At 42.0% G+C, this 24082-nt stretch overlaps 2 protein-coding genes across 2 annotated transcripts in view; one reads left to right on the top strand and one right to left on the bottom strand.

The window, feature by feature from the left end:
- Positions 1–1526: 1526 nt before the first annotated feature.
- TRMT5 (tRNA methyltransferase 5) lies at positions 1527–7135 on the bottom strand. Its single transcript, XM_062495048.1, has 5 exons — positions 6913–7135; positions 5281–5934; positions 4852–4976; positions 2744–3398; positions 1527–1722 (listed from the first exon to the last, which is right to left on the bottom strand). Exons 1-5 carry the CDS (start codon positions 7133–7135, stop codon positions 1658–1660), a joined length of 1722 nt encoding a protein of 573 aa, XP_062351032.1. The 3' UTR covers positions 1527–1657.
- A 505-nt stretch (positions 7136–7640) lies between these two features.
- Positions 7641–24082, top strand: part of SLC38A6 (solute carrier family 38 member 6) — a 34176-nt gene continuing 17734 nt past the window's right edge. Inside the window, exons 1-5 of the mRNA XM_062494873.1 lie at positions 7641–7805; positions 8303–8424; positions 9129–9202; positions 13238–13290; positions 16156–16195. Coding sequence (XP_062350857.1) covers positions 7641–7805; positions 8303–8424; positions 9129–9202; positions 13238–13290; positions 16156–16195 — 454 coding nt within the window. The remainder of the gene's footprint in view (positions 7806–8302; positions 8425–9128; positions 9203–13237; positions 13291–16155; positions 16196–24082) is intronic.

The following is a 24082-nucleotide window of genomic DNA, read 5'->3' as shown; positions in this document are numbered from 1 at the left end:
ACACATTTTACAGGCTTGACCCAGAAATGGCAATCAAAGCCTGGTTTCTGTTGGTGCAGTGGTGCCAAGCCCTAAATTGGAGCTGTGAAGCAATGTGAAGTCACAGGGATTCCCAGACTCTGTCAGGCAGTGATCCCAGGGTGGCTGCACCATTCCAGTGGTGGAGTGGTGGAGACCCTTACTGCTCCTGCAGTTTTTATGGGGAGCTCCGGAGAGCAGGAGCTGCCTTCAGATGTTTATGGAAAGGCAAAGAGCAGCAGAGGTGTCAGCAAACGGGACAGGCAGCGGAGCAGCAGCGAGGCCGGGGCAGGATCCCAGCACAGCAGTGCCTGGCAGGACTGCACTCCCAGGTTGGAGCTGCAGGGACAAGTGTTAAAGGCCTGAGCAGGAGTGCTTGGGCTCAGTGCAGGCCAGGGAGGAACCAGGACACCCAGGGGAGTCAGGATGGCCTCCCTGGGGATTGATGAACATGATCCTGCAGGAACCAGGCTGCTAGGGCTCGCTCCAAACACCGGCTGCGCAGCCAAGGGAAGCAAAGGCCATCACACGGAGCCACGAGCAAAACAAATCCGTGGCCCTTGGTGGTGTTTGGGTGAGAACCAAAAATGCAGCGTGCTGCAGGCTCAGGGCTGGAGTCACAGCAGCAGGGCCAGGAGGGTGACAGACATCTGGTTGTTGGGCGTGAGCTCGGAGCTTGGGCTGAGGGAAAATATCTGAAACGGAGAGGGCGAGCCCAGTTCTCTGGCCAAATAAACTATTTGCGGTTGACATTGCCCAACAATAGTTTGGATGGGTAAGAAAAGGAAATCAAAGGCAGAGGCTTTTCAAATCCCTGCAGAGTACAAGCAGCCAGCCAGAAAGATCATCCAGGGACTGCAGCAGGGGAGCAGGCAGAGGTGGGGAGAGCTGGGAGAGGGCAGAGGCACGATAGCCATGGAAGGACATGGTTTCAGGAGCACAGAACTGCTTTTCAGGTGCTGGTTTCAGCCTGGAACTGCAATGCAAGCATGAACTTCATCTGCAAATGTGCAAAAGGCATTAAAGTCTTTCTGACTTTAACCATGGACAAACACAAAGTTAGGAGTCAACTAATCCCTAACTAATCTTGGTGTTAAAATGCACTTTGTACTCAAAACCTCAGGATATTGGGCTGTTTGGCCCTTTTGGTATCTCAGGTTAAGCTTTTGAAAGGTTACCTTGCTTACCCAAGAGCTGTTTGTGCATCTGCTAACCATAATCCAATATTCTGAAACCAAAACATCTCTCAGGGAGAATCCAGGGTATGGGTTATGTAAGCCCCTTCCTAGACCCCACAAGACATGAAAATCTATTCTCCCCACAATTTGCACATTATCAAAATGCTACAGCAGAAAACTACCCCAGGCCCTGCCACTGAGTTAGCCCACGGCATGAAACAACAGAGAGCAGGGAAGTACCAAAACCACATTTATTATAAGACAATAAAGTTTTAATTTTTTTCAATAACAACAATTTCAATCAATCCCACAATGAGAAGAAAAGGTGACTGCAGGAAGCAAGGCTTCCAAAGGAAAGCTGCAACTCGATGGGAGCACAGGTCTGCTCCTTGTAACTCCAGTGGTAAAGACACCCCAAATACCTTTCACACAAACTAAAACAGTTACCATAGCTCTGGTCTTCAACTCAGTACCTTCTCTTCCGAAGAATCCTGGCTGGTACACAGACGTTTCGAGGCTGGTTTTGCTGGAAAAGGTTAGAAAAAGTAAGTTCTTTAATGTACAGTAAACAGACTGACCTAACCACAACCTCTGGAACAGGGAATTCTGTTGAAGGATTTAACAGGAAGAGATGAGGGTTAAAATCAGGATTAACAATCACAAATAAAAACTCAAAGCAATAATGGGGGAGTCTTTACTGAATGCCAGAAAAGACTTTCAAAAAACCTGTATGGAGTTACATTTTGACCTATCTTTTAGTGCTACCCAACAACAGCACAAAAATATGTTTCATGGCATTAAAGCTTTAGAAAAACCTCCTTTCCTCCAGTTCATGTAACTAGACTGAGAGCCTCCCTCTGATCCCTCTGTAATGTAGGGCAAAGCCCAAGATCACTGAAATCAACCAGTTTCTACAAGTCCTTTATGAAAAAATGAACAATTGTGAACAAAAAAAAACCAAACCCACAAAAAACCAAATTCAGCACTGAAGATCTCTAAGGGTATCAATATCTGAATTAAATTGAAATAGGTACAGAACCTGATTCTGCTGATGTGGTGACTCCAGACCTCAGTGAGTCTGTGTGAGCATAAGGAGAAGGTCAGAGCTGGGAGCAGTCCCTTGGAAGTGCACTGATCTGGGCAAAAACACAGCTCCAGTTCTGAAGGACTGAGCTAACAGAGACGTGTGCTTGGCATTAGATCACAGAGCCACTGAATAGCTTGCACTGGAAGGGCCCACAAGGATCACTGAGTCCCCGTCCTCCCCCAGTGCACAGGCTGAGGCATAAAGGTCTGGCTTATGGCCTGTGGGGTGATCCTGTCCAGTCCACCATTTTTCTGGGGAGGTTTATGCTGGGATCACAGGAGCAGGCTGCTGTTACCAAAGCAAGGAAGCCCTGCAGCTGGTGCACACATGTTCTGTGCCACATCCACACCGCTGTCACATACCTGGAGTGGCCCACAGGGCTTGACCAGATGGGACCAGCCCGAGGCAGCACAAGGTGCAGCCTCAAATCCCAATGCCACATGGGAGGTTTGCTCCTTACCTTCATCAGGGCAGGGCCTCTTATAAAGCACATCTGCTGGGATCTGGAAACTGAGGCACAGCATCTCCTTGTTGGGTGCCACGTTCCTGACCAGGAAAGTGGAACAGCGTCCAGCCAAGGAGGTTCCCAGCGCAGCTTCCGCTCGCTCCTGAATGTCTCTGGCTGGGTTGCTGTGTTTGGAGAACCCGTAGCAGTGCACAGTGGGAAGGCCAGCAGGGCTGCAGGGCTCCCCGACCAAGAGATGCCTGAAAACATCCAGAAACTCCACAGCCAGAGCTGGCAAATTCATCACTATATGGAAAGCGGTTTTCTGTTCTTCTTTCAGGAGCGGGAGCTCTTTGCTGAGCTCCTCCCTCACCGGCCCCCGCAGGAAGGCCCTGCCATCCATGTTGAACACCTTTACCTTGGTGTCCACTTTGTTGAGCTTGCAGTTGTGCAGGAGCCAGCTGTAGGACTCGGGGTTGAGGTCGTTGGCAAACACTCGGCACTTTCTCTTGGCTGCTGGGATGGTGAAAGGCCCGACCCCAGCGAAGACGTCGAAGAGGACGTCACCAGCCTTGAGCAGCTCCACTATGCGGCCGTGCTCTGTGGACAGCCGCGGGTTCCAGTACACTTTGGAAAAGTCCAGTTCGTAGGAAATGTTATTTTCTTTGACCTGAAAATCCGAAATATTTGCTTAAGCCTCTGTGTTCAAATGCCAGGCAGATTTAAGCATTATTGCTAATTAAGAAAATTAGTAATAACCAAGGTGACTTGGTGAAAGGTAACGTGCACATCAGCATTGTCCCACTGGCAGTGCACATGAATCTTAAATAAACAGATCAACTAAGCAATCAAATAAATAGATCTTAAATCAACACTCAACTCATCAGAAACAGCCCTGTCCCCAGTGTCAATCCCGATGGCTGGCTTTATGCAGGTCTCAATCACCTGGTGGAAATAAAGCAGCAGCTTAAAGTGACCCTAAAAAAACCTGAGGGTTTTGAAGAGCTTTGTGGCTGGCTGACAACTCCTTTATTGAAAGCAGACCTTGGAAGGATGCCTCAAGCCCTCCTTTGTGGAGTGCACGCAGTAAATAAGTGTCTGAGAATGATAGGCCCAAGAACAGGAACCGTCAGCCAAATTCAAAGCCACTGGGAGCCAGTTGTGCAGCTTGAAAAATACTGTATTTCATGTCCCAAGGTGACAGAGTCTGGAAAGTGATCCAAACCCAAGCTTTGGGATGACCACTATCTTAAGAACAGATCTGAAAAGGAACAGTATTTATTCAGATGAGAATGGGATGCAAGATAATACTCTCTTTGACTCAGCACGTGGAATTGTCTGAATCCAAAGTACAGTAACTTGGGATCCAGATCAGCACATTGTTTGTTTTGTCAGCAAGAAACACCCTGAAGTGTCTCTGCGCTCCTGGATACAGCTCCATGGTGTGCCAGGTGTGTGGTGACACCCTCTGCATAGAATTCAATTGTCACTGCTGCTTTGACAATCCAACGGCCTTCTCTCTGCACGAACAGGATGTACCACCTAGCTATTCAACCTTTTTTTTTGGTAATCTCATGCTTTGTCCTTTGAAAGTATAAAGCTGCAAACAGATAAAATATTTTTGTGGAAGCAGTGGCCAAGTTTCCAGCTACAGACAAGAGACCCTATGTGAAGAACACTTGGTTACACAGTGATTACACCTAATAAATGTCAGAACAGAGGAGACAGGAGGTTTGTCTTGCTGCTGACAGGAGAGGTAAAAGGCAAAGACAAATGTTGCCTAAGTTGCAAAGCTGGTGAGACTGAAATTTCTGTACCAGCTGCTGTACAAGGCTTGGTGAAATTAGGAAACTGGATTTTCTCAGCTCAAATCCACAGCATTAAATCTAGGCTGTGAACTTGGAAGAATACATGCCTTCCTGATCCCTAAGGCTGAGTTTGCCCTTTACAGACCAGGACAAAGGAATGCAGAAGGAAAGCCAACCCTCAGGCTCAGACAGGTGTCAGGAAAAGCACTGTGCAAAGGAATGGTCTCAGCAGCATCCCTGCATCACACCTCTCCAGAAGATGCCTTTGGGTTTTAGCACATTAAATTTAAAATACCAGGGGAAAAAGACCTGTACCTTGGTCACCAGGTTGTTCTCTCCAGCAAGCACCTCCATTTCAAAATTCCTGTATGTGCTGTCAATAATACTGGTTTTATTCACTACACAGGTGATTCCCGGATTCTTGTCCATTATAACCTGGCCTGAAAAGAGAGGGTGAGAGACAATTATGGTCAAGGGAACTGGACCTTTTAATGCTCTACAACAGCCACAGCAAACCTGCTGTTTACAGCTAAATCAACGAAAGTAAGTGTGTGTTGGAACAACCTCCCTCTAATGACTCAGGGCTGCAGCTGCGACCTTTCCAAGGCACAGACTTCACCCTGGCCCGGGGCTCAGTGCAGTGGGAGCACCACAGTGTGAGAGAACTGTGCCCCTCAGTACAGTAACTTTTAAACAGGACCCGAATGACACAAGTACCTTCCTGAGAGGAGCTGTTTCACCTACCAATCAAGTGTCTGTAGGGCAGCTGGTGATCCCTGAGATTCAAATGAGCAATGTGGCCAACACGGCTGAAGCCAGAGGTGACCTCTTGACCTTCGGGAAGGACGGCTCTCAGGATCTCCTCCGACTTGAAATTCTCATAGGTCAGCTCCAGGCGGTACTTGGACACCTCAGGATGGACACTGAGCTGTTTCAAGACCAGTTGCTCTGACTCTCCTAATGAGAATTCCGGTACTTTATGGGGATCCAGGATAACAAATCTACTGTCCTCATCCTCTGGATCCTCCACCACCCGCTTGAGGCCGGGACGCTGCAGTACTGATTGTTTTAGGGACTTCAGCACATTATGCACAATTTCTTTCTTGACTTTAAGAGCTGGAACAACCACTGTCCTTTTGAAAGCCTCTCTGTCGAGCAGTGTCATCCCACGCACTCCAGGATGTGGCAAATACAGTTCTGGATTAGTTTTATCCTCCAAGGTTTCGGGCATTGTGAAGAAAGTATTTCTTTTAACTACTACAAAGAACTCAGGTATTCTGCCAGAATGTTGTGCTAATAGCATCCAAACTGCTGGAAATGATGTATTTGATGCAGCTGTCCTAAAATGATTAGTTTTCAGTAGTCTGGCACAGTATCCCAATCTCCACAAAGTCCTAGAAGAGGAATTATTCATTTTATAGACATTATGTAATCATTCCATTTAAAAGGCTGCAAATCACATGGATTTGCTGTTCTCTTAAACCAGAATTTCCATCTGTACCAAACAATCCACAATATTTTAGTAAAGCTCTTTATTATGAAATATATGCTGCAACTTTCTGTTGTTTTGCAAATACACTTTTAGACTCAAACATTAACTGACTTTTGAGCGGTGAGATAATCCCCTCCTGCCAAAAAACAGTGACCTCTCTTTGTTGTAATAAATGTGATATTAATCCCAGTAAGCCAAATGGAAAGATTTCTACTGTCTTGATCCTGCTCCTGCTGGATCCCTCCTGTGTCTGGTAAAATTCATTACCAAGCAGCAGTTGCTAGAAAACAGTTATAAGCAACAGTGGTCATGACCAGCATTTGGTGATTTCAGCCTCCCATGCCCCAGTGTAAAGGATTCCATGCTCTGTAAGATGTTTGCTCCATGAGGTGCCTGCCAGAAAGGTCATTAATTAAATGTAATGTCCCCCATAAGGTCTAGAGGAGCAGACAATAATGTCTGTTCCTGCCACTGAACCCCAGGATGGGAACTTGAAAAGTGGCTTTACATTTCTCTAAATGGTTTCCTCCATTAGAGACAGACCAAAAGGGCCCAATCTTCTGCCTTGGCACTGGCTGCTCCAAAGCAGGATCCTTGTTTAGGTGGTGCTGGAGGCTGACATTTCTCCTGACTTTTTTTAAAGCTTGTTTTGAGAGACAGGCTCTGCAAGGGACTAGGTTCTCTTGCCTGTCTCCCTCAGCCCTACCCCTCCCCAGGGTAACAACAGGCTGTGTGTGTGCTCTCACCTTCACAAACCTGCCAAAGCTGCTCCTGCTCCCATCCCCTGTCCCTCCAAATCCCAGCTCCTCGCGGGGACTCCTTACATCTCCCACTTCCCTAAGGCAGGCTTTTGGCAGAGCACATCTCCCTCAGAAAGACACAGCTACTCAGCAGAAATCCCTCCTCCAGTGGCCTGAGCATCCCCGTGCTTTTCCTGGACGTGGGAACGGATGGTTCTCGGAATGAGGGAATCGAAGAGCCTGGAAAAAATTCCTGGGACCACGGAGTGGAACCGTGGCCGAACATCCACCACCACAGCACGGGGTGCCTCGCCAAATCTTTCCCTAAACACCTCCAGGACAGCGACTCCGCCGCTTCGCTGGACATCGTTCCAATGCCTGATCACCCTTTCTGTGAAGAAATTCTTCCTGATGTCCAAACTACGCCTTCCCTGGCGCAACTTGGGGCCATATCCTCGCATCCTGGATTAAACCCACAAGATGAAGCCGCCCGCAACGCTGGATCTGGCCGGGGGTCACCGCCGCCACCTTCCAAGGCGCCTACGGAGAGACACCATGCTCTCCCTCACCACAGGATCCCCGTTTATCCCGTTCTCCCCTCAGGGAATTCTCTCCCCCCATCAGCCCCCCCCCTCCCCATCCCCGCCCTCACCTCATACCGGGCCCCGCGCGCCGCGCGCGTCATCGCCGCTGCGCCGGGGTGGGCGGGGCCGGGGATGACCACGCCCCAGCGGGGCGGGCACGGGGAGCAATGGCCCCGCCCACACTGTCGGTCACGCCCCCGAGTGACCACGCCCCCGGGAGCGACCCCGCCCCCCGTCGGCCCCGCCTCCGGCGCTCCCCTCGGAGGCGCTCGGCGGGCGCGGGGGGCGATGGCGGCGGCGCCGCCCTGGGGGTCCGGGTGGGTCCGGCCCCTGCCCCTGCCCTCCCGCGGCTGGTACCTCTCCCCCCGCGAGCGGCGGGAGGAGGACGGCGAGGAAGAGGAGGAGGAGAAGGACGAGGAGGCCGTACCACTGCTGCCGCCACCGCCGGGCAGCGTGCGTGTGAGGGGCGGCGGGGAGGGAGCGCCCTGAGGGGGCTGCGCTGGGTGCTGAGGAGAAGCGCGGGTTCAGAGGACGGGGCTGTGCGGGGCGGCCTCGGGGTGACAGCACCGGGGAGAGGGTGATCACCTGGAGGGGGAGGATGAGTCTCTGGTCCCATCGCTGCTCCTGATCCCTTCGGTTCCCTGCTTGCTGAAAACGCTGCCGTGTGCCCTCGCCCGTGTGGCGAGCCCGCGGGGAGAGCCCGCTCCGAGCCCGGAGTGCTGCCGTGCTCGTTTTGCGCTCTGCTTTGCCGTGCTCACAGACTGCGGGTGTCTTGTGATGCTTGCGGGGCGGCATCGCGTGTGCGCTGGGATTGGCGTCGTTGTAGAATGAGAAGTGAGATTTTAAAGAAGGAAAAGTCGACTGTTGCCCCCTCCCTTGAATGTCATTTTAGGAAAGTTCAGAACACTTCTTCCACTAATTGTACTTTTTTTTCCCTGTCCTTTTCGCAGAGCTCATCAAGTCGAGGTTCTTCCTTTGCTTTCTCAGTGTTTAACTTAATGAACGCGATCATGGGCAGTGGGATACTTGGCTTATCCTATGCCATGGCCAACACAGGGATCATGGGGTTTAGGTAAGTTTTCAGATTTTGCATATACTAATTTTTAAACTTGTCTTGTAGGTTTAAATTGAACAAAACTTGATTGCTGAGACTCCTGTGTAAATCTAAAGAAGAACTAAATAGCTTGTGCCTTTCAGAATTGTTGATTAAGATCTTCCCCTTTTTGATTTAGTCATTCAGATCTGGCCTAACATAAGTCCTGCCCAGACATTGTATTAAATTGGCACGGGGTGGTAATTTCTTGGCCATTACTCCCGATGGATTGACATTTTCCTTTCAAAACTGTGATCTCCATTAGTTCCAGGAATGGGCCTTGTGGAGTGGGATGGATATGTGGCTGAAAATTGTGAATCAACTTCTGCTTTTGTTTGCACTTCTGCTTGTTGCAAATGGTAACCTGTGGGTAATGGGGCCAAAGTCACTGGAATTGTCACTTTGACCATTTCCTAAGCATTGGTTCCACTTCACTGGAGGATGTGTGTTTGTGTACATGTGCACACACAAACTGCCATGGTTATGGCCAGTCTGTAACCCATACACCAGGGCAACTTGGCAAGTATTGGGAAGATCAGAGACCACGTGAACCACAGTCAGCAGATACAAGCCATAAAATGAGGAAATCTCGTAGCTTAGTTCTTGCAAGACTAGCATTCTTAAAGCTCTAAAGTGCATTGTACTGTGAAAGTGCTTAATTGTGAATATTTTGTGGTTTCTAGTATCTTGCTGCTGATTGTTGCCAGCCTTGCTTCTTACTCTGTGTTTCTTCTGCTCAGTATGTGCACTCAGACTGGTAAGTGAAAAGGATTTATCTAACAGTGAGCTCTGAAATATTTCCTCAGTTTTATCACAGAAGCATGACCCACTATAAAGATTGCAGTTAATGGTGGTGTCTGATTGACCGACCTTGGAATATTTAATGTTTTTAACAGTTAATACCTGCCATTTAAAAACAAGATTTTGAGTCTTTTTATGCAAATCCAATGCCAAACTGACTGCTTTCTAGATTTTTAATTTTTTTTTTCCAAATGCCTCTCTTATCTTTCCAGAGATATCCTGTATTTCTGCAGCAAAATTATTTTGGTGCTGTCTGAACCTCACTAATTCAGTGTGTGCTTTTGCTTTCAGTGAATGCCTAAGAGCAATAAAATAGCAGCTTTTCTTTCTCCTAGGAGTAGCACATATATTTTTGTCCATGGTTTGAAATTGATACCTTTGAGGTTTTTCAATCATATTGGATTATCATTATTCTTGTGGTGCTTTATAGATGCAGCTTATAGAGCATTTTTGATGCTGAATAAGAAGTCACATTGCAGTCCTTGGAAACTGCACTGCTTTGAGACAGTTCAAACAGTGCATTGCAATACCTGCAGTCAAATCTGCTCATGTTTTAATTCCTGCTTCTTTTAATTGCTACTGAAACAACCAAGACTTGACTTCTTGACTTCCTTGGCTTCTACACAAAGATCATGTTACAGCAGGAAGTCTCTCTGCTTATTGTTTTCCTCTCATCTGTTTTCCTCTCTTTTAAAAGGTGGTGGGAGAAAGCTGCTTCTTTCCTCCTTGGCTTTATTTTCTTTAGCTGCCTTTGGTCTCTCAGATGATTGCTTCCTGATTCTTCTTAGATCTGCTGCTCCTGTCCCCACCTGTTGAGTGATCTTCATGCATTCTTAAAAAACACCCCTCAGAGGTAGGGTTCCTTTTATGGTTGGTGTTTTTGGCTGCTTGATGATTTGGGATTAAGTCTTTGGTAATTTTTTTTCTCCTTTTGAAGTGCTGCTTATTAGGAAGGAATCAGAACCTGAAACATGTAGCTAGAGAGGTACCTGAGAAGCAAAAAAAAGGGGGGAATGGAGGTAATTTTAATGGCCTTTTAAACCTCTTACTTTGGGCTGAAAAGTTCTGTATTTTCTGGGCATCAAGTGGTATTAAGCTGTTGCCTATTAAAAAAATAATAAAAGAGATTCTTGCAAAAGAATTGTTTTGAGGGGGGGAACAAAGGATTTAATTCTGTTGAAGTAAGAAGAGTTTGGATGTTCTGAACTCAGAGGCCTGATATGCAAGAACGTTTTTAACTCCTCAGTTCTTGTCCAAAGGCAACAGTCCACCTCAGGAAAGCATTTTTGAAATGCATACAGCTGAACTGTCAGGATGAAGAATTTCTCCTATCTGAAACTAATAATTAGTTATCACCTAATGCTGGCAGGTAGGACTTGCATCAGAACTATGTCTGGATAAGTTTGGTCTTGTGTTTTGATTTTTTTAAATAAGATTTGAGATTGTATTTCCTCTAATTCTTGTCGGCTGTTGAAGTAATTAAAGGTTAGGTAGCATTCCAAATTTTTCCTTGGAACGCTGTCTTTAAAAAGTGGGAAATACAATCTGTTGTACCTTGACAAAGTAAAATTTCTGTGCGTGTTTGGTTCCAAAGTAGGTAATTAAACTTCTTCTTTTAAAAAAAATCTATATTAATTTGTAAACAGTGTTACAGTGTTAAACTTGATCCATGGGAAAGAAATTGGAAGGAAATTTGAGTATTTTTATATTAAAAACAAGCTAGAAAAATTAAAGAGTGAAGAGAAACTGTTGAAAGTGTTTGTAAACTATTACTTAGGAAAGAAATGACCTATAAAACACCTTCTGAAAAGAAAGCACTAATACTAATTCTATTTTAAACAGAGGCCAGGCATTTTAATTGCAGTTCAGAAATTAAGAAGTGTCTTCAGTTATGTTGGTCTGGACTTTGACAAAATCAAGTGATTTGTGTAGACCAAAAGGCTTAGCAAAAAAAATATTCCCAAGTGTCAAGTGTTGAGTTGAGATTAGTTTAGTCAGTGTTTGTCCTGGTGGTAATTCAGTATTGACCTGTGTTGTTTTGGGCTGATAAAGGTTAAGCTTACTCTGTAAAGCAGAGGAATTGGGAATTTAAATGGGATGCACTCTGAAGTTTTGTGGCTGCTTTTTTTCTTTTCATTTTAGGATTTAGTCACAAATATTGCTGGTATGTACTTGCCCCTTCACATTTAAAGGGATAATTTCCACCGAGTGTTAATAATTATAAAAACTAAGCTAATCAGGCAGAACTTACTTATCTTTATATAAATTGCACTAAATATTTTGTTCCATATGTTCTTAAAATTACAGAAGTAATGTGATCAAGTAATAGGGCTTCTCAGTGTTCACAGGACTAAACTGGTTACAGAAAGTTACTACAGAAAATAAGGTTTCATGTTGCTCTTTTGGAATTGTGTGGAAAATGTTGTTCTCTTTGCTGATAACTCCTCATACGTGTGTGCTGTATATTTATTACCATGTGGTAAAAACAACTTGCTCTTAAATTTGTTTACTATTTCACTGGGTTTTTTAATGTTGATGAAGATGGCAACCTAAAATGTTTTTTTTTTTTCCCCTTGTGATCAGCTACTTTATCAATGGAAATTAGGAAAATCACAGGGTAAAATCTAGTAAGACTTATTTTTTGTTTAATTATGTCTATTAGAGATGGTTCAGGTTTGTGCTGAGCACTGGCTCTGACTCATTTAATTTTGTTATTTCATTTATATTGTCATAGTGTGCTGGTGTCTGTAGTAGAGCAGAATGGGAAACATTGCCCTTGAGAAAATCATATGAGAATATTTAGGAAGTTTTGTTTGGTTTGCTTTTTGTTTCTGCTTTGGTTTTTGTTTTGTTCTTTCCCTCACTGGAGTTCTGATTGTGTGCAGAACTTCAGGGAAATAAAACCACCTAAGCTGGGCAAGTCTGCAGCTCCAGTCCTGTCATCTGATCTCTGTGAGGTGACTGTGTCTCTCATGTCTTGTGTAATTTCCTTCAGAGAATGGGGCTTCACTCAGGTGTGAAAAGCTCAGCTTGCAAAGCTGGGCCCTCAATTAAGATGTGACAGGAGCAGGAGCAGTGTTCCACCAAACAGAACCAAGGAGGAGCTACCAAGTGTCCTGACAACAGAATTATGTGGGTTTGAGATTAATTTTACCCTCTGAGGCATTCACAGCTGTTTTATTACTTCCCAAGAAAGTGAGTGGTGTTTCTCAGAAAACTTCAATCTTTTTTGATACTGCTTGACTTTCTAATGACAAATAGAGAGTTACAATGAAAGGCTTTAATATGACTTCCTTCTTTCTGAGAAGGGATTGAGTTACCAGCAATAATAGAAGTGAGCTTCAGCTAAACCCCAGCAAAATTATACAGGAAACCACAGGCTGTCTTAATGTAATTATGTAAGTCGGGTGCAGGTAAGGGCAGGATTTTTGTTTTGCTTTGGGTTTTCTTTTAGGTTTTTTTAATAACAGATTTCAACCAAAGAAGTTGTTTGCCTTCAACTCTCTTGAAAACAGATAGGGCCTAGTTCTCAAAAGCTGGAAAGATGGTAGTGTTTATATTTGTAGAAAGATCAAATTACATGCTCTGCTGCCATCCTAATATAAAAAACCTGCTGTTTTAAGAAATAAAACACTGAAATATCTTATATCTAATTGCTACTGCTAATTTCATAATTCTTCTCGCACGTAGAAAACTTCTGGGAGAAGGCAATTTGCCATTAATGTACTACTGTTATATTTTAAATATTGCAACTGCAGATAGTAAATTGAATTTCTGAAGAGCCTGTAAATGTTTGAGCATAGAGCTGTATTTTTTAGTGGGAGTACAGGTGTATATAAAAGCTATTTTGTAAATAAAAAAATACTATGAAATATTCATTTAATTCTGAATTTTATTAATTTAAAAAGGGAAAAAAGGGCCAAAAATACAGCTTTCAAGCTTTTCAAGTTAGAGATATTTTAGCTCTTTTCTTTTTTTCCCTTACCAACAGCTGTCACTTCTTATGAAGACCTTGGCCTGTTTGCATTTGGATCAACTGGAAGGGTGAGTATTCATTTTTAACTCTGCTTTTCTTCTTGGTCTCATGCTTCTCATATCCAGTTGTTCTTTGCATAGTAAAGAGACATAAACAAAATAAGTAGTGTGTTACTGAAACCAGAGTATGCTGAAGCTTTTCACTTGTGTGTCTGCTCTGTGGAAGCCAAACTTCAGTTAAATTTGCACTCCTTAAATGCAGGATTTTGTGCTGCTTTCCTGTCTGAGTGTTCACTTTTAGTTGTCTGTACAAATCTGCTCACTGGCATTGTTGTCAGGTTGGCTCAAAGTTCAGATTTGATACAGTCCTACCTCTGTTGTAAAAGTGTTAAGATTGACAGGTAAGTGATGGATTTGCTGTAGATGTTTCAGCATTTAATAGGGATCTAAGATAAGGGTTGACTTTTCATGTCATTTCCACAATAGGGACAACTAAGAGTACATACAATTAATGTTATTTATTTCCTTTTGTTTAATAAGCTCTTCACATGACTGTTTCTTATTTGTTTTATCTCATGGTTAGAAAACCCCATAAAACACCCCGAAAACCAAACGAACAAACAAAAACAACCAAACAAAACCACCATCAAAGTTAACCATTTCTGATACAAGAGTAATCAAAATGTAAGGTATTATTTTTCTGTAGTGTGTTCTGAATCTTTTTCCTAGTAGTGATGTTATGCAGTAACAGGAAATAACTGCCTGTGAATACTGCACATTTTATGTTATGAATTCTGTCCTCTCTATTCCAGTTACACATTACTGAAAACAGGTTTTTACCACACACAAGTGTGATTTTAATGTTTTACTGAAACAATGCAAATTTTTTTAAATTAGTTTGGCTTAACAGACTAGAGACTGATTTCTTATATCTGCATGCCAGTGAGAATTAAACCTGAGCTCCAGGTGTTTCTAAGGCTTCCATTAGCGTTAATAAGCAGATGAGTGTAGTCTGAGGATCAATATTTATTGATCAAATTAAAAAGTGATCAACCTCAAGAGATAATAAGCTTCTATAGTAGCAAGGTGTAAGAGTTATTTTTTACAGGAGCTGTTCTGTGCACATTAGCCATGAGCCATTACTTGAAAAAGTTGTAGAAATGTAGAGCTTAAGAAGAAACTAAAATATGATTACTCTGCCTTTGCCCCAAAGCAGAGCTGAACATACATCAACCATTCTTGGCAGATGCTTGTCTAATCTATTATCTAAAAACTTAAGCAAAGGAGATTTCACAGCTTCACATCATAGTCAACATGTGCATTTTTAAAAATTTCTTCCTAATATACTGCTTCATAATTTGCAGTTTAAGTAATCCGTGCTGAAAATTATCTGCCCTTTTTATTTTCAGCGTGCATGCAGAGCACTGGAGTATTTCTGTGTTGGGAAGCTGTTCTTTTGATAAAATAATCAAAGTTCACCAAGCTTTCTTGGTGAACTGATGTTTTCTGGAACAGTTGTCTTTGTCACTTGAAGCATCTTTGATATTTATACACTTCTCTCAAAATTTGCCTGCAAGACAGGCTTTTCTGCTTCTGATTGTGTTGTCTCAGACTGTTTTCCCTTTGCAATCCAGTAACTCTTAAGTCATGTATTTGAGATCTCCTTTCTGAATGCCTTGCTTTTATCTGATCTTGTTGCTTTTTAGGCTTTTCTACTTCACCACGACCATTCTGAATTCTCAACTGTGCCTGAATACTTCTCACTTCAGTCAGGCACAGATGAGTTTTTTTTATTTTCTTTTTGCTTTTTTTCTCTGCAGCAGTACTTACTTCTCCCTCAGAATAGGGGGTGATACTGCCAGGCCAGTGTAGAACCTTGCTTGAACTGGCAGCTTAGTTTGAGTAAACTACTCATTAACTACTCTTGAAATAGAGCAATTACTTAACCTGCTGATTTCCTTTCAAATGTATTCTGGGATTTGTAAGGATGGAAATATTCTGCTGTTGGAAGATTGCTGATTCTCCCTTTCCAAAGGTGTAAACTATTTGTTTCCATCTATGGAAAATTCCAAGATTTAGTTTTTTTCTTCCTTTCCTTGGTGAATTTTGAATTGACTTTGAATTAACTTAAAATCTGAAATTACTTTTTTCAGAAAAACAAATTTGTACTTCTTCTCATTGCTGTAGCTTGATTTTTTTTTTTTTTTCCAAATTGACTTAATGGCAGCTCTCATTTACAAAATGTCCTATATCAAGAAGAGCAGTGGGTATAAAGAAAACTGAAACTGATGATCATGGTATTTTAGAGATGAACTCAAAAGAAAACGTTGGAAAAACTTCATAGCCACTTTTAGGTCTTTTTTTTTCCATTGGAAATTTTTTTTTTTGGATTCAGACAAGTATTTTAATAGCCTGTGATCATTTTTGCTTCCATATCAGTCCAGTATGAATGATCACAAGTGCTAAGGAAAAGTCTGTCTGTCTTACAAGTTTAAAAAAACGACATTCCTGACAGTCAAAAATATTCAGGAGTAAGGAAATACACTTGAGCTTGTACAAATCTCTGCTCTTTCTCTTTTCAGAGATAAATGATCATTTTCATTTGTATTCACCTGATATCAGTTAGAATGCACTTATGTTTTCAGTGATTTAAAAACCTTTTCTTCTGCACATCAGGCTTCACAGTATAATTACAATTGCTTTGTGTCAAAATAAAAATGTGATATTTTCAGGAAGAATTTTTGTTTTCATGTTCATTTGAAACTGTGCTGGTTTCCATGTGTTAAACTCCTCACTAAGGAAAAGATTCTCTTCCTTTCAGGACTAGTTTATCACTGCTACATCTGGTGTGTTTAAGATAATACACATGTGGTTTATGCCTGCTTTAGACATATGATTTCAATTACCCTTTCTAAAGAAATCATTTTTTTATAGGTCCTTGTTGCAACTACAATAATTATCCAGAATATTGGAGGTAAGAGACTTCATATGCTCAGTATTAACTGTGTGATAGGCTTCAAAGCTCCATGAGCACCAAAGGCAATAATTAAAGTGTTTTTAAGTGGTAAAAAGCATAGAAAACTTAAGGGAAAGGCTTTTGTCATGGTGCTTAGCAGAAGGGCTGTAGCTGTGGCATAGATGGGAGAATTCTGGTGGTTGGATTCTCTGCCTGTTGCTGCATCCCAGGATGTGGAGCACATCCATTAGAGCTGCACTGCTTGTGGAAAGGGGCTCAGGAAGCACTATCTCCTCTCTGCTGTTCTGGACATTTTTATCTGGTAGCTGCATTTTATCAGATCATGTGTTTTGGGTTTCGCTGTTGGAACCTACTTATGTATTTTAGTTATTTGTGCAGCAAGTGAATGTTTACTTAGCTATGATGTTTGATATGTTCTGCATTAATGGCTGCTTTTTTTTTTTTTTAGCTCAGTAATTTGTTTTTTGGGGGAGTTGTTTATCTTCCTGACTTAACATCACGTGGGCTGTCCATTTCCACTGTTCATATTTTGTCTTCCTTGGTGCATGGCATAATAAAATAACACTCCCTGTTTGTGTACTTGAAATCTAACTCAGGTCTGCTCACATACTTGACAGTCACTAAGTATTTAGAAATTATTTGTCTGAAAGTAGACAGAACAATTTGAAGTCTAATAGAAAAGTTTTAATTTTTCTTTTGTCATCAGTGTTTTGGATGCTTTCTTTTAAGTGAGGGGATTATCTGAAGGTTCCCTTCTCTGTTCCCTGCCACCAAACAGATAGCCATGTTCACATACATCAACAAAAGGAAACAGCATTCCAGTGCTGTTCTTTCCTTTAAGATTACCTGTCAAGTCTAGATAATCCAATAATTGCTGGTTTTTGTCACTATGTAAACATCTAGAACTAGACAAAGTAATTGTGCTTTCATGATAAACTTGGAATATTTTCTTATACTAGAAGTTCCAATATAATAAAAAGCTGCCCAAAAGAAATGGCTGTAAAAATCCATGCATTAATTTTAGGCAGGAGTGACCATAGCAATTCCAAGATTAAGGACTATTTATTCATACAGGTTTTAGAGGATGTTCTGTAGCAATGAAAAATCTTTTAATTTCCCGTTTGAAGGGACCTCTAAATAAACAGTACAAGAGCAGGAGGGGTACACAGAGCAGGTCCTGGAGATTCTGGGATCATGGACAAGACTCTGTTGTGAAAGGAAATATGACTCTTATTTCTTCCTCATCACAGTTCATAACCTCCTCTGTGCCATTCTTAATAAAATTCAGCTCAGTAACTCTAGAGCCCCAAACCAGTGCATGCTGGATGCTGCAGTGCAAGTTCCCTGTGTCAGGAGCCAGCTCTGAAGGTGACCACTGCAGGGTGACAGGCTCCTAAAAAAATAAGATATGAAGAGTTCTCTTCACTTCTCACACAGCCTTGCCTCTTAAAGAACTGCATGGAAAGGAAAGGATTTTTCTTGTCTTTCTGGTCCTTCCGCAGATTTTATGTGGGATAACTGTGGAGTGTAGTTTGTCCTGAATGGGATCCATGCTGGGATTAAGCATAAAACCTGGGCTCTGCCTGCTGTGCTGGTTTGGAGTGTTCCCCTCTTTTTGTTTTTCTCTTTGGCTGAAGGAACAAGGAATAAAGTGCCTGTTGGGCAGATATCTAGACTCTGTCAACATCTTTGATTTCAGAGGAAGGCTAAAAATAAAATTGTTTTGTGTTACCTCTTCTATCATCAGACCTGGGCGTGTTGCATCATAGGGTATCTTATTTCAGAAGTGATTAGAGAACATGAGATAATGAAAGATGGCTTGTGATTAGGCAACTTTACCAGGGTTATTGTCACTATCTGCATCTAGTCTGGGCTTTTTTTAGTTTGCTCTGATCCCTCCTAAAAACAGTTGAAGTGCAGAAGTGATTTGCATTAATATGTGCTGGAGAGAGCATTTTAGTAGTAATTTTAATAGTTACACTTTCCAATTCATCATCTTTGTGTTTTTTTTAAAAGAAAGCTTAATGTGCAGATTTGAATTTGACATTCTAATTGCATACACTTAGGGATTTGTGTAGATAGGGAAACTGATTTTTTCTATTACCAGGATACCCAAGGGAAAAAAAACAACATTTTTGTGCAGCTGCAGGAAAACAGTGATTGGTCAAATTAAAGTTCAAGTTTTCAATTGTTTGAAATTTTAATGTGCATCTCTAACATGAGTATTCAGCTTTCCCTGCAGATTTTTAATTATCCCTTGGAAGTCAATTAATCTACATAACACAAATACCAAAATCCATTAAAGTAGTAAGATTAACTGAGGATATACCAGGATACTGAGTTAACTTTTCAGTATCCAGATGTAAATGACTCATTTAATATCATAACTCAAAAGACTTCATAGAATATGTAGAGCTTAGAGTGACTAAACTTGGGGAACATTTGCCTTGCTTTCCTTATAATGAATATGTTCTTGTTCTTTCAATATAGGTATTTTTTAATGGGGGAAGTTTGAATGAGATGGTCAGTGCTACTAATTTTTACATTCCATTTCTCAGGTTTTTTTGTCCCAGTCCAGCAACCCTTTAATGTAAACGACCAGTGCTTAGTTTCATGTGAGCTGCCTTGTTCCTGAAAGGGCTGGTTGGTGTCTGTGAGTGCAGAGAGCACAGGAAAAAGGGAACTGTCAAATGGCACTTCCCAGGCTGTTCAAGTTTGTTCACCCTCTCCTCCCAGCCCTTTCCTGTCACACTCGTCTTCCTCTGGAGTGATCTTCCCAATGTCCATTTCTCACCTGTTGTGACAGAGAGGATCTTGAAGTGTTCCAGATTGTGTCAGATGCCCTCAAAGAAGGGAGAGAGCCCTTGAGGAGGAGGCACACAAGGAGGGAGGGAAGCTGCTGCTGAAATGTTGAGTTCCACGGCTCTGCTGCCTCTTCATGTCATCCTTCCCAGGAGCATCTGGAGCTGGATGGATTCCCTGCTATTGTTTAATAGTGTCGTGCTTCTAGGAAGTGATGGATGAGGCACAGTGGGCTAAAGCCATGGCTGGGAATCAGCCCTTCCCTCTCCCCTGCCAGGGAAGTTTTGTGAGCTTCCTAGGTGCTTTCTGAAGCAGTGGAGGAAGGAGGACAGCAATTTCTCCTTCTAGAATTGTCCTTTTCTGTGGATGTGACTGAAAAGGAGGACAGTCCACAGCCATGTACCCAAGCAGGACTCCTAAAGCATGTGTAATAAGGTTAGGGAAGGAAAAATGGAGACAAATACAATCAAGTATTGCACAAGAGCAGCTCTCAGCCCGTTGCCAACACTAACAAATCCCGGTGCTGAGGTCTAGCAGGAAGCACGTGGAGTTCTCCAGCGTGCTTCCCAGGGCTGGGGCTGCCATCAGCTGAAGGTCACTGCTGCTGAGATATGGCTGGCTGTGATGCACACAAACATCAATCCAAGATGCTGAGGGCAAGAGTTTAGTAATTTAAAATTTATTAGCAGAGGGAATAAATGCTGCAGCAGAACCTGCTGTACCACCATGTAGTTCGGGTGATCTCTCTGAGGATTTTTGCAATATTTTTTTTTCCAGTTTCTTCTGGTGATCTGCTTTGGCTTGCACCCAGGTTGTCATTGCTGTCATTCTTTGGAACTAAACTTTCCAGACAGCTATCTTAATTTTACAAATGATTATTTGTTTTCTCATATAAACACAGTTTAATTCAGTGTAATTTCTATAACTGTTGCTTTTTGATTTTTTTTGTCTCCATATTCTGGAGATAGCATGTCCTCAAAGGTACACACTTTGCTTCTTTGTAAGAATCAGTAATGAAGAAAAGAGCTCATTCTGTATCCTCGAGTGATTTTTATCCTCGGCAGTGACTGGAAGTGTCAGGATTTGTTCCAGAGGGTGATTCTGCTCTGCAGGTTTTATGTTAATGCAGTCAAGGTGACAGACACCTTGACAGACACAGAAACCCTGCTGGGAGTGTAAGACACCCTGAATCTGTATTTACAGTCGCGTGCTTCCTATTTTTCAAGCTTCCCGGAATCAATGGAGAGGCGTAGCCGCTGTGCAAAGCAGTTCTTTTCAAAAAGCAGATATTTAAAAAAGCAGCACCACCCTCTGCTGGCCTGGCCCGTCCCCGCACACTTCCCGGGAGAGCCGCCGGCAGCCTCGGGAGCCTCCAGCTTCTCCTGCCTTATTCCACTTCCCTTTGCTTTGCTGAGGTGAACAGTGAAATATTTAACTTACCTCCCCCCCCCGTGGAAATATATATATGTGTGCCTTCTGTGAGTGCCTGCTTAGAGGTGCTGTGCAAAAAAACCTCTTTTATCAAGCTAATTGGGCATTTTTTAATTGCAAATTATTTTATTTTGTGTTTTTCTTTTTTCTTCCTCCCCCCACACCCAAGTTCATCCGTTCTGCAGTTTAGTTCTAAGTGTGTTTGAAAAATTTGTTTCAAACTGAAGTAAAGCAAATATTTTTTCAGACTGAGGGGAGTGTATGGGAATAACCTTTGTGGAATCAGCGAGAACAATATTCCAGAAACTGAAAATTAATGAATGGTGCAGATCTCAGAGGAATAAAATAAAATACAGCTTCTTATATGCTGAGACCTGCATCCTTATTACTTTAAGAAATTACTGAGCTTCCTTTAAGTATGGGAAACCTAATTCTGTTTTCAAACAAACTCAAATGTTTGTTTTCACAGCGCCGTTTACTTTTGACCTGAAAGCCTAATTATCCTGACTGATTCGAAGTGAGGATTTCCAGTGCAGAGCTGCCTTAATTAAGGGCAGGTTTGTCAGCTCCTGTACTAATTTAACAATTGATGACCCGTGCTCCTGTGTTTTCCTATTGCAGTGAATGGGAGCTTCTTGGAAGGTTTGATATTGTAAAGAATATTAAGCTTGCTTTAAATAATAGAAAGAAAAATAAATGACAGAAATACCAGCCTGCAGCTGTACTACAGAATGGAAGATGAGATATGTAGGAAACTTTTCTATTCTTTTAGCATAAATGTACACTTATAACTAATGAAGTTTTACCAAAATAAATCTGCTGCCTGTGTGTTCCGTGTACAATAAGAAGGATTTTTTGTTTATTTTTTTAAGCTTGCCATGGGTAACTTCCAGACTAATTCAGGTAAAAGCTAAAGATAGAAGGAAAAGGAAGCAGGGGAGCAGAAAGGACAAGCGAAGAAATTGATAACCTGTTTCAGTTCTTGGGCTTTCTCCCTATGCATAAAGATTACATCTTCTGCCACACACTCCATTCTGCATCTGTATTTAAAACCAGAGTCATTATCCCAACATTCTTTTGTTAAGCTTCCACTAAGAGGAAATACTAAAACCAGTAACTGCCCTCTGTTCTCCTGTGGGAAGTTTGGAGGGGAACTTGTTTCCATCTTTGCACAGTGCTTAAAAATGCAGGACATCTTTATGCAGTTCTTATATGATCATCTGCAGTGGCAGATGAGGAAAGGCTAAGCAGAGGAGTCAGTCCCTTTGATGAAGTGATTTGAAGGGATTTATCACCATAAATTCTGTGTTTTCTTCTAAGTTTATTGTACAGTCTCTGAACATCCTCGCTGTAGACATCAGCACTTAGTCTCTTTTTTGGGTAGGATAATAGGAAAAAATTGACACTTTTTTTCTGCTAACCAAACAGCCATCCCTGTATTTTAAGTATGAGCAACCTCAGAAGAGGTATTTTGAGGACTATTTAAAAAACAATCTTTTCTCTAGCAACTGTTTTTTCAGATTGGGGCGCATATGCTCAGTGTTAAGCAATATTGGTAGCAGGGCACAGGCATTCTGAATAATGTGTGCATGCTGTGTGTATTTATAGAGTCACAGCTCATGCTGGCACTGCAGCCTGTAGTAAGGGAAGTGTTAAGCAATTACTTTATTTTGTATTTTAGTAAACTGTTTCTTTTTTTCTGTCCAAGAGCTAATACCAAGTTTTCAGGTCATGGCAAAGTGATAGGTATTTTAAGAGCAATATTTCTTACTGCTTTCAACATAGTGTAAGTCAAGAGAATAATAAACTGATGATTATGATTTCTGCTGAGTTCTGGTGTGTCAAGGCTTGTTGAGAAGTTCAGAACGGTTCTCCATCAAATAGTTCTTGGTGCATACTGAAAATTACCTAAAACTGACAACATCATACATGCACATTCAGAACCTGACAATTAGGAAGTGGCCATGTGGAGGTCGCTCACATAGTTCTAGTGCAGCCCTTGTGGCATCCCCCTATTGCTGCAGCCTCAGACTAAGCCACTGCACACTATTTGTTCTGCAGGAAACCTGTGTGGAATTCCTGTGTGGAATAGGTGTCCTGTGTCAGTATTTCAGAGTGGGCTAAATCAGAGCGCGAGGGTGTGCTTTTTGTTGTGTTCACTTGTGGCACAGTAATCTCTTCCTTCCGTTGCACTTTAAGGCTGCCAAGGAGAGCTGATGTTTCATCTGTACAGCACAACCTGACGTGGCTTCAGCCATGGGGGTATCAGGGAAGTGAGGTACAGATTGCTATTTAGAGACTTTTTGTCTGCCACGTTCTACATTCTGGACTCCTCAAGTAGAAAAAGACTGTCACATTGTTTTAGTTTTCCTTGTTTTAGTTTCATCTTTAAACGAACGAACAAACAAACAAACCAACCATGTTTTTTTCTCACTCCTGTAGTGTGTTGCAGAGTTACACAGTGGTTCGTGTCTTCATGCCAAGTAAAGCTATGAGGAGTTGTTTCTCCTGAGGAGAATTAAAACCGTGTTTGCAAATAAACTAAAAGCAGAATTTGGCTTTTAAAATTGTATAAAGTATGGGCATCCTGCTTAGATTCATGCAGAAGATTCAGGTCTTGTTTAAGCATCAGGGTATAAATATTTATTATTCATTATTCATCTTCTAGAACAAACAAGGGGATATAAAAAAATCCTACTATGTGAGATTGTTTCCCATATGCCCAGAGAAAGGAAGAAAGATGCATACAAATGTCCATTTGTATGAATCTTGTGCATGCACAAGTTTCGTGGTGCAGGACTGGCTCCCTCTTTAGGAGTGGAATTCAGTGAAATAGGACTCCTCTCAAAAACAAAGAGTGAGCAACAAAGGATAAGTGATCAAGTGATTAGCCAGAGGCTAATAGGAATGCAAGGGCAGAGTGACAGATTGCATATCGGAGGAAATTTGATCTGGAAATTAATTTGAAGGTTTCTGCAGTGGAGACTGCAAAATAATTAATTTTGAAATCTTTCTCAAGGACATAAATATATGAAAATTCTGACTTGCTAGCGTATAAAGTATTGTATCATACAGGAGAGAAGGCTAGTGGATAAATAAGGTTGGATTGCAATTTAGAGGAATTTTCCTTTCCCTCCTCCCCAACTTAGTTTTTTTAAAAATTAGAATGAAATATGCAGTTGCCCGCAACTTAGCATGAAAAATTGGGTTAATTTACTTACAAATTCTAGTGACTTAAAAATATGTATGCTGTAATTCTCTCTGGTTGAACCTACATTCTCTTGTAGGAGAGTAAATCAGGACAGTAGATAAATACCTCAGCACACACAATCAACTACAATGTCACTAACTATACATAAATACTGGAGGAAAACAGAGCTTTTAATTATCAGGAAGTGAATATTATTATTTAGTGACTTACCAAATGGTTTCAATTTAACCTTGTAGTAGGTAAATGTCACTTTATATTAATAGAATTCTCTTTCTTTACAGAGACCACCTTACCCTTTCTTCCAAATTTAACAGTAACTGCTGTAGTACAGCAGTGTCCAAGTCCACACATCTTCACTTTTAAGATTCAAAATATTCCTTAAATAAAAAAAAACAAAACACACAAACGTTTTCAAATACCAGCTTGTGGAAGGTTGCTGG

Source organism: Cinclus cinclus, chromosome 6 (assembly GCF_963662255.1).
Source record: "Cinclus cinclus chromosome 6, bCinCin1.1, whole genome shotgun sequence".
Taxonomy (NCBI): domain Eukaryota; kingdom Metazoa; phylum Chordata; class Aves; order Passeriformes; family Cinclidae; genus Cinclus; species Cinclus cinclus.
Note: the sequence above shows the minus strand (reverse complement) of the source record. Positions and strands in the feature narration are given on the sequence as shown.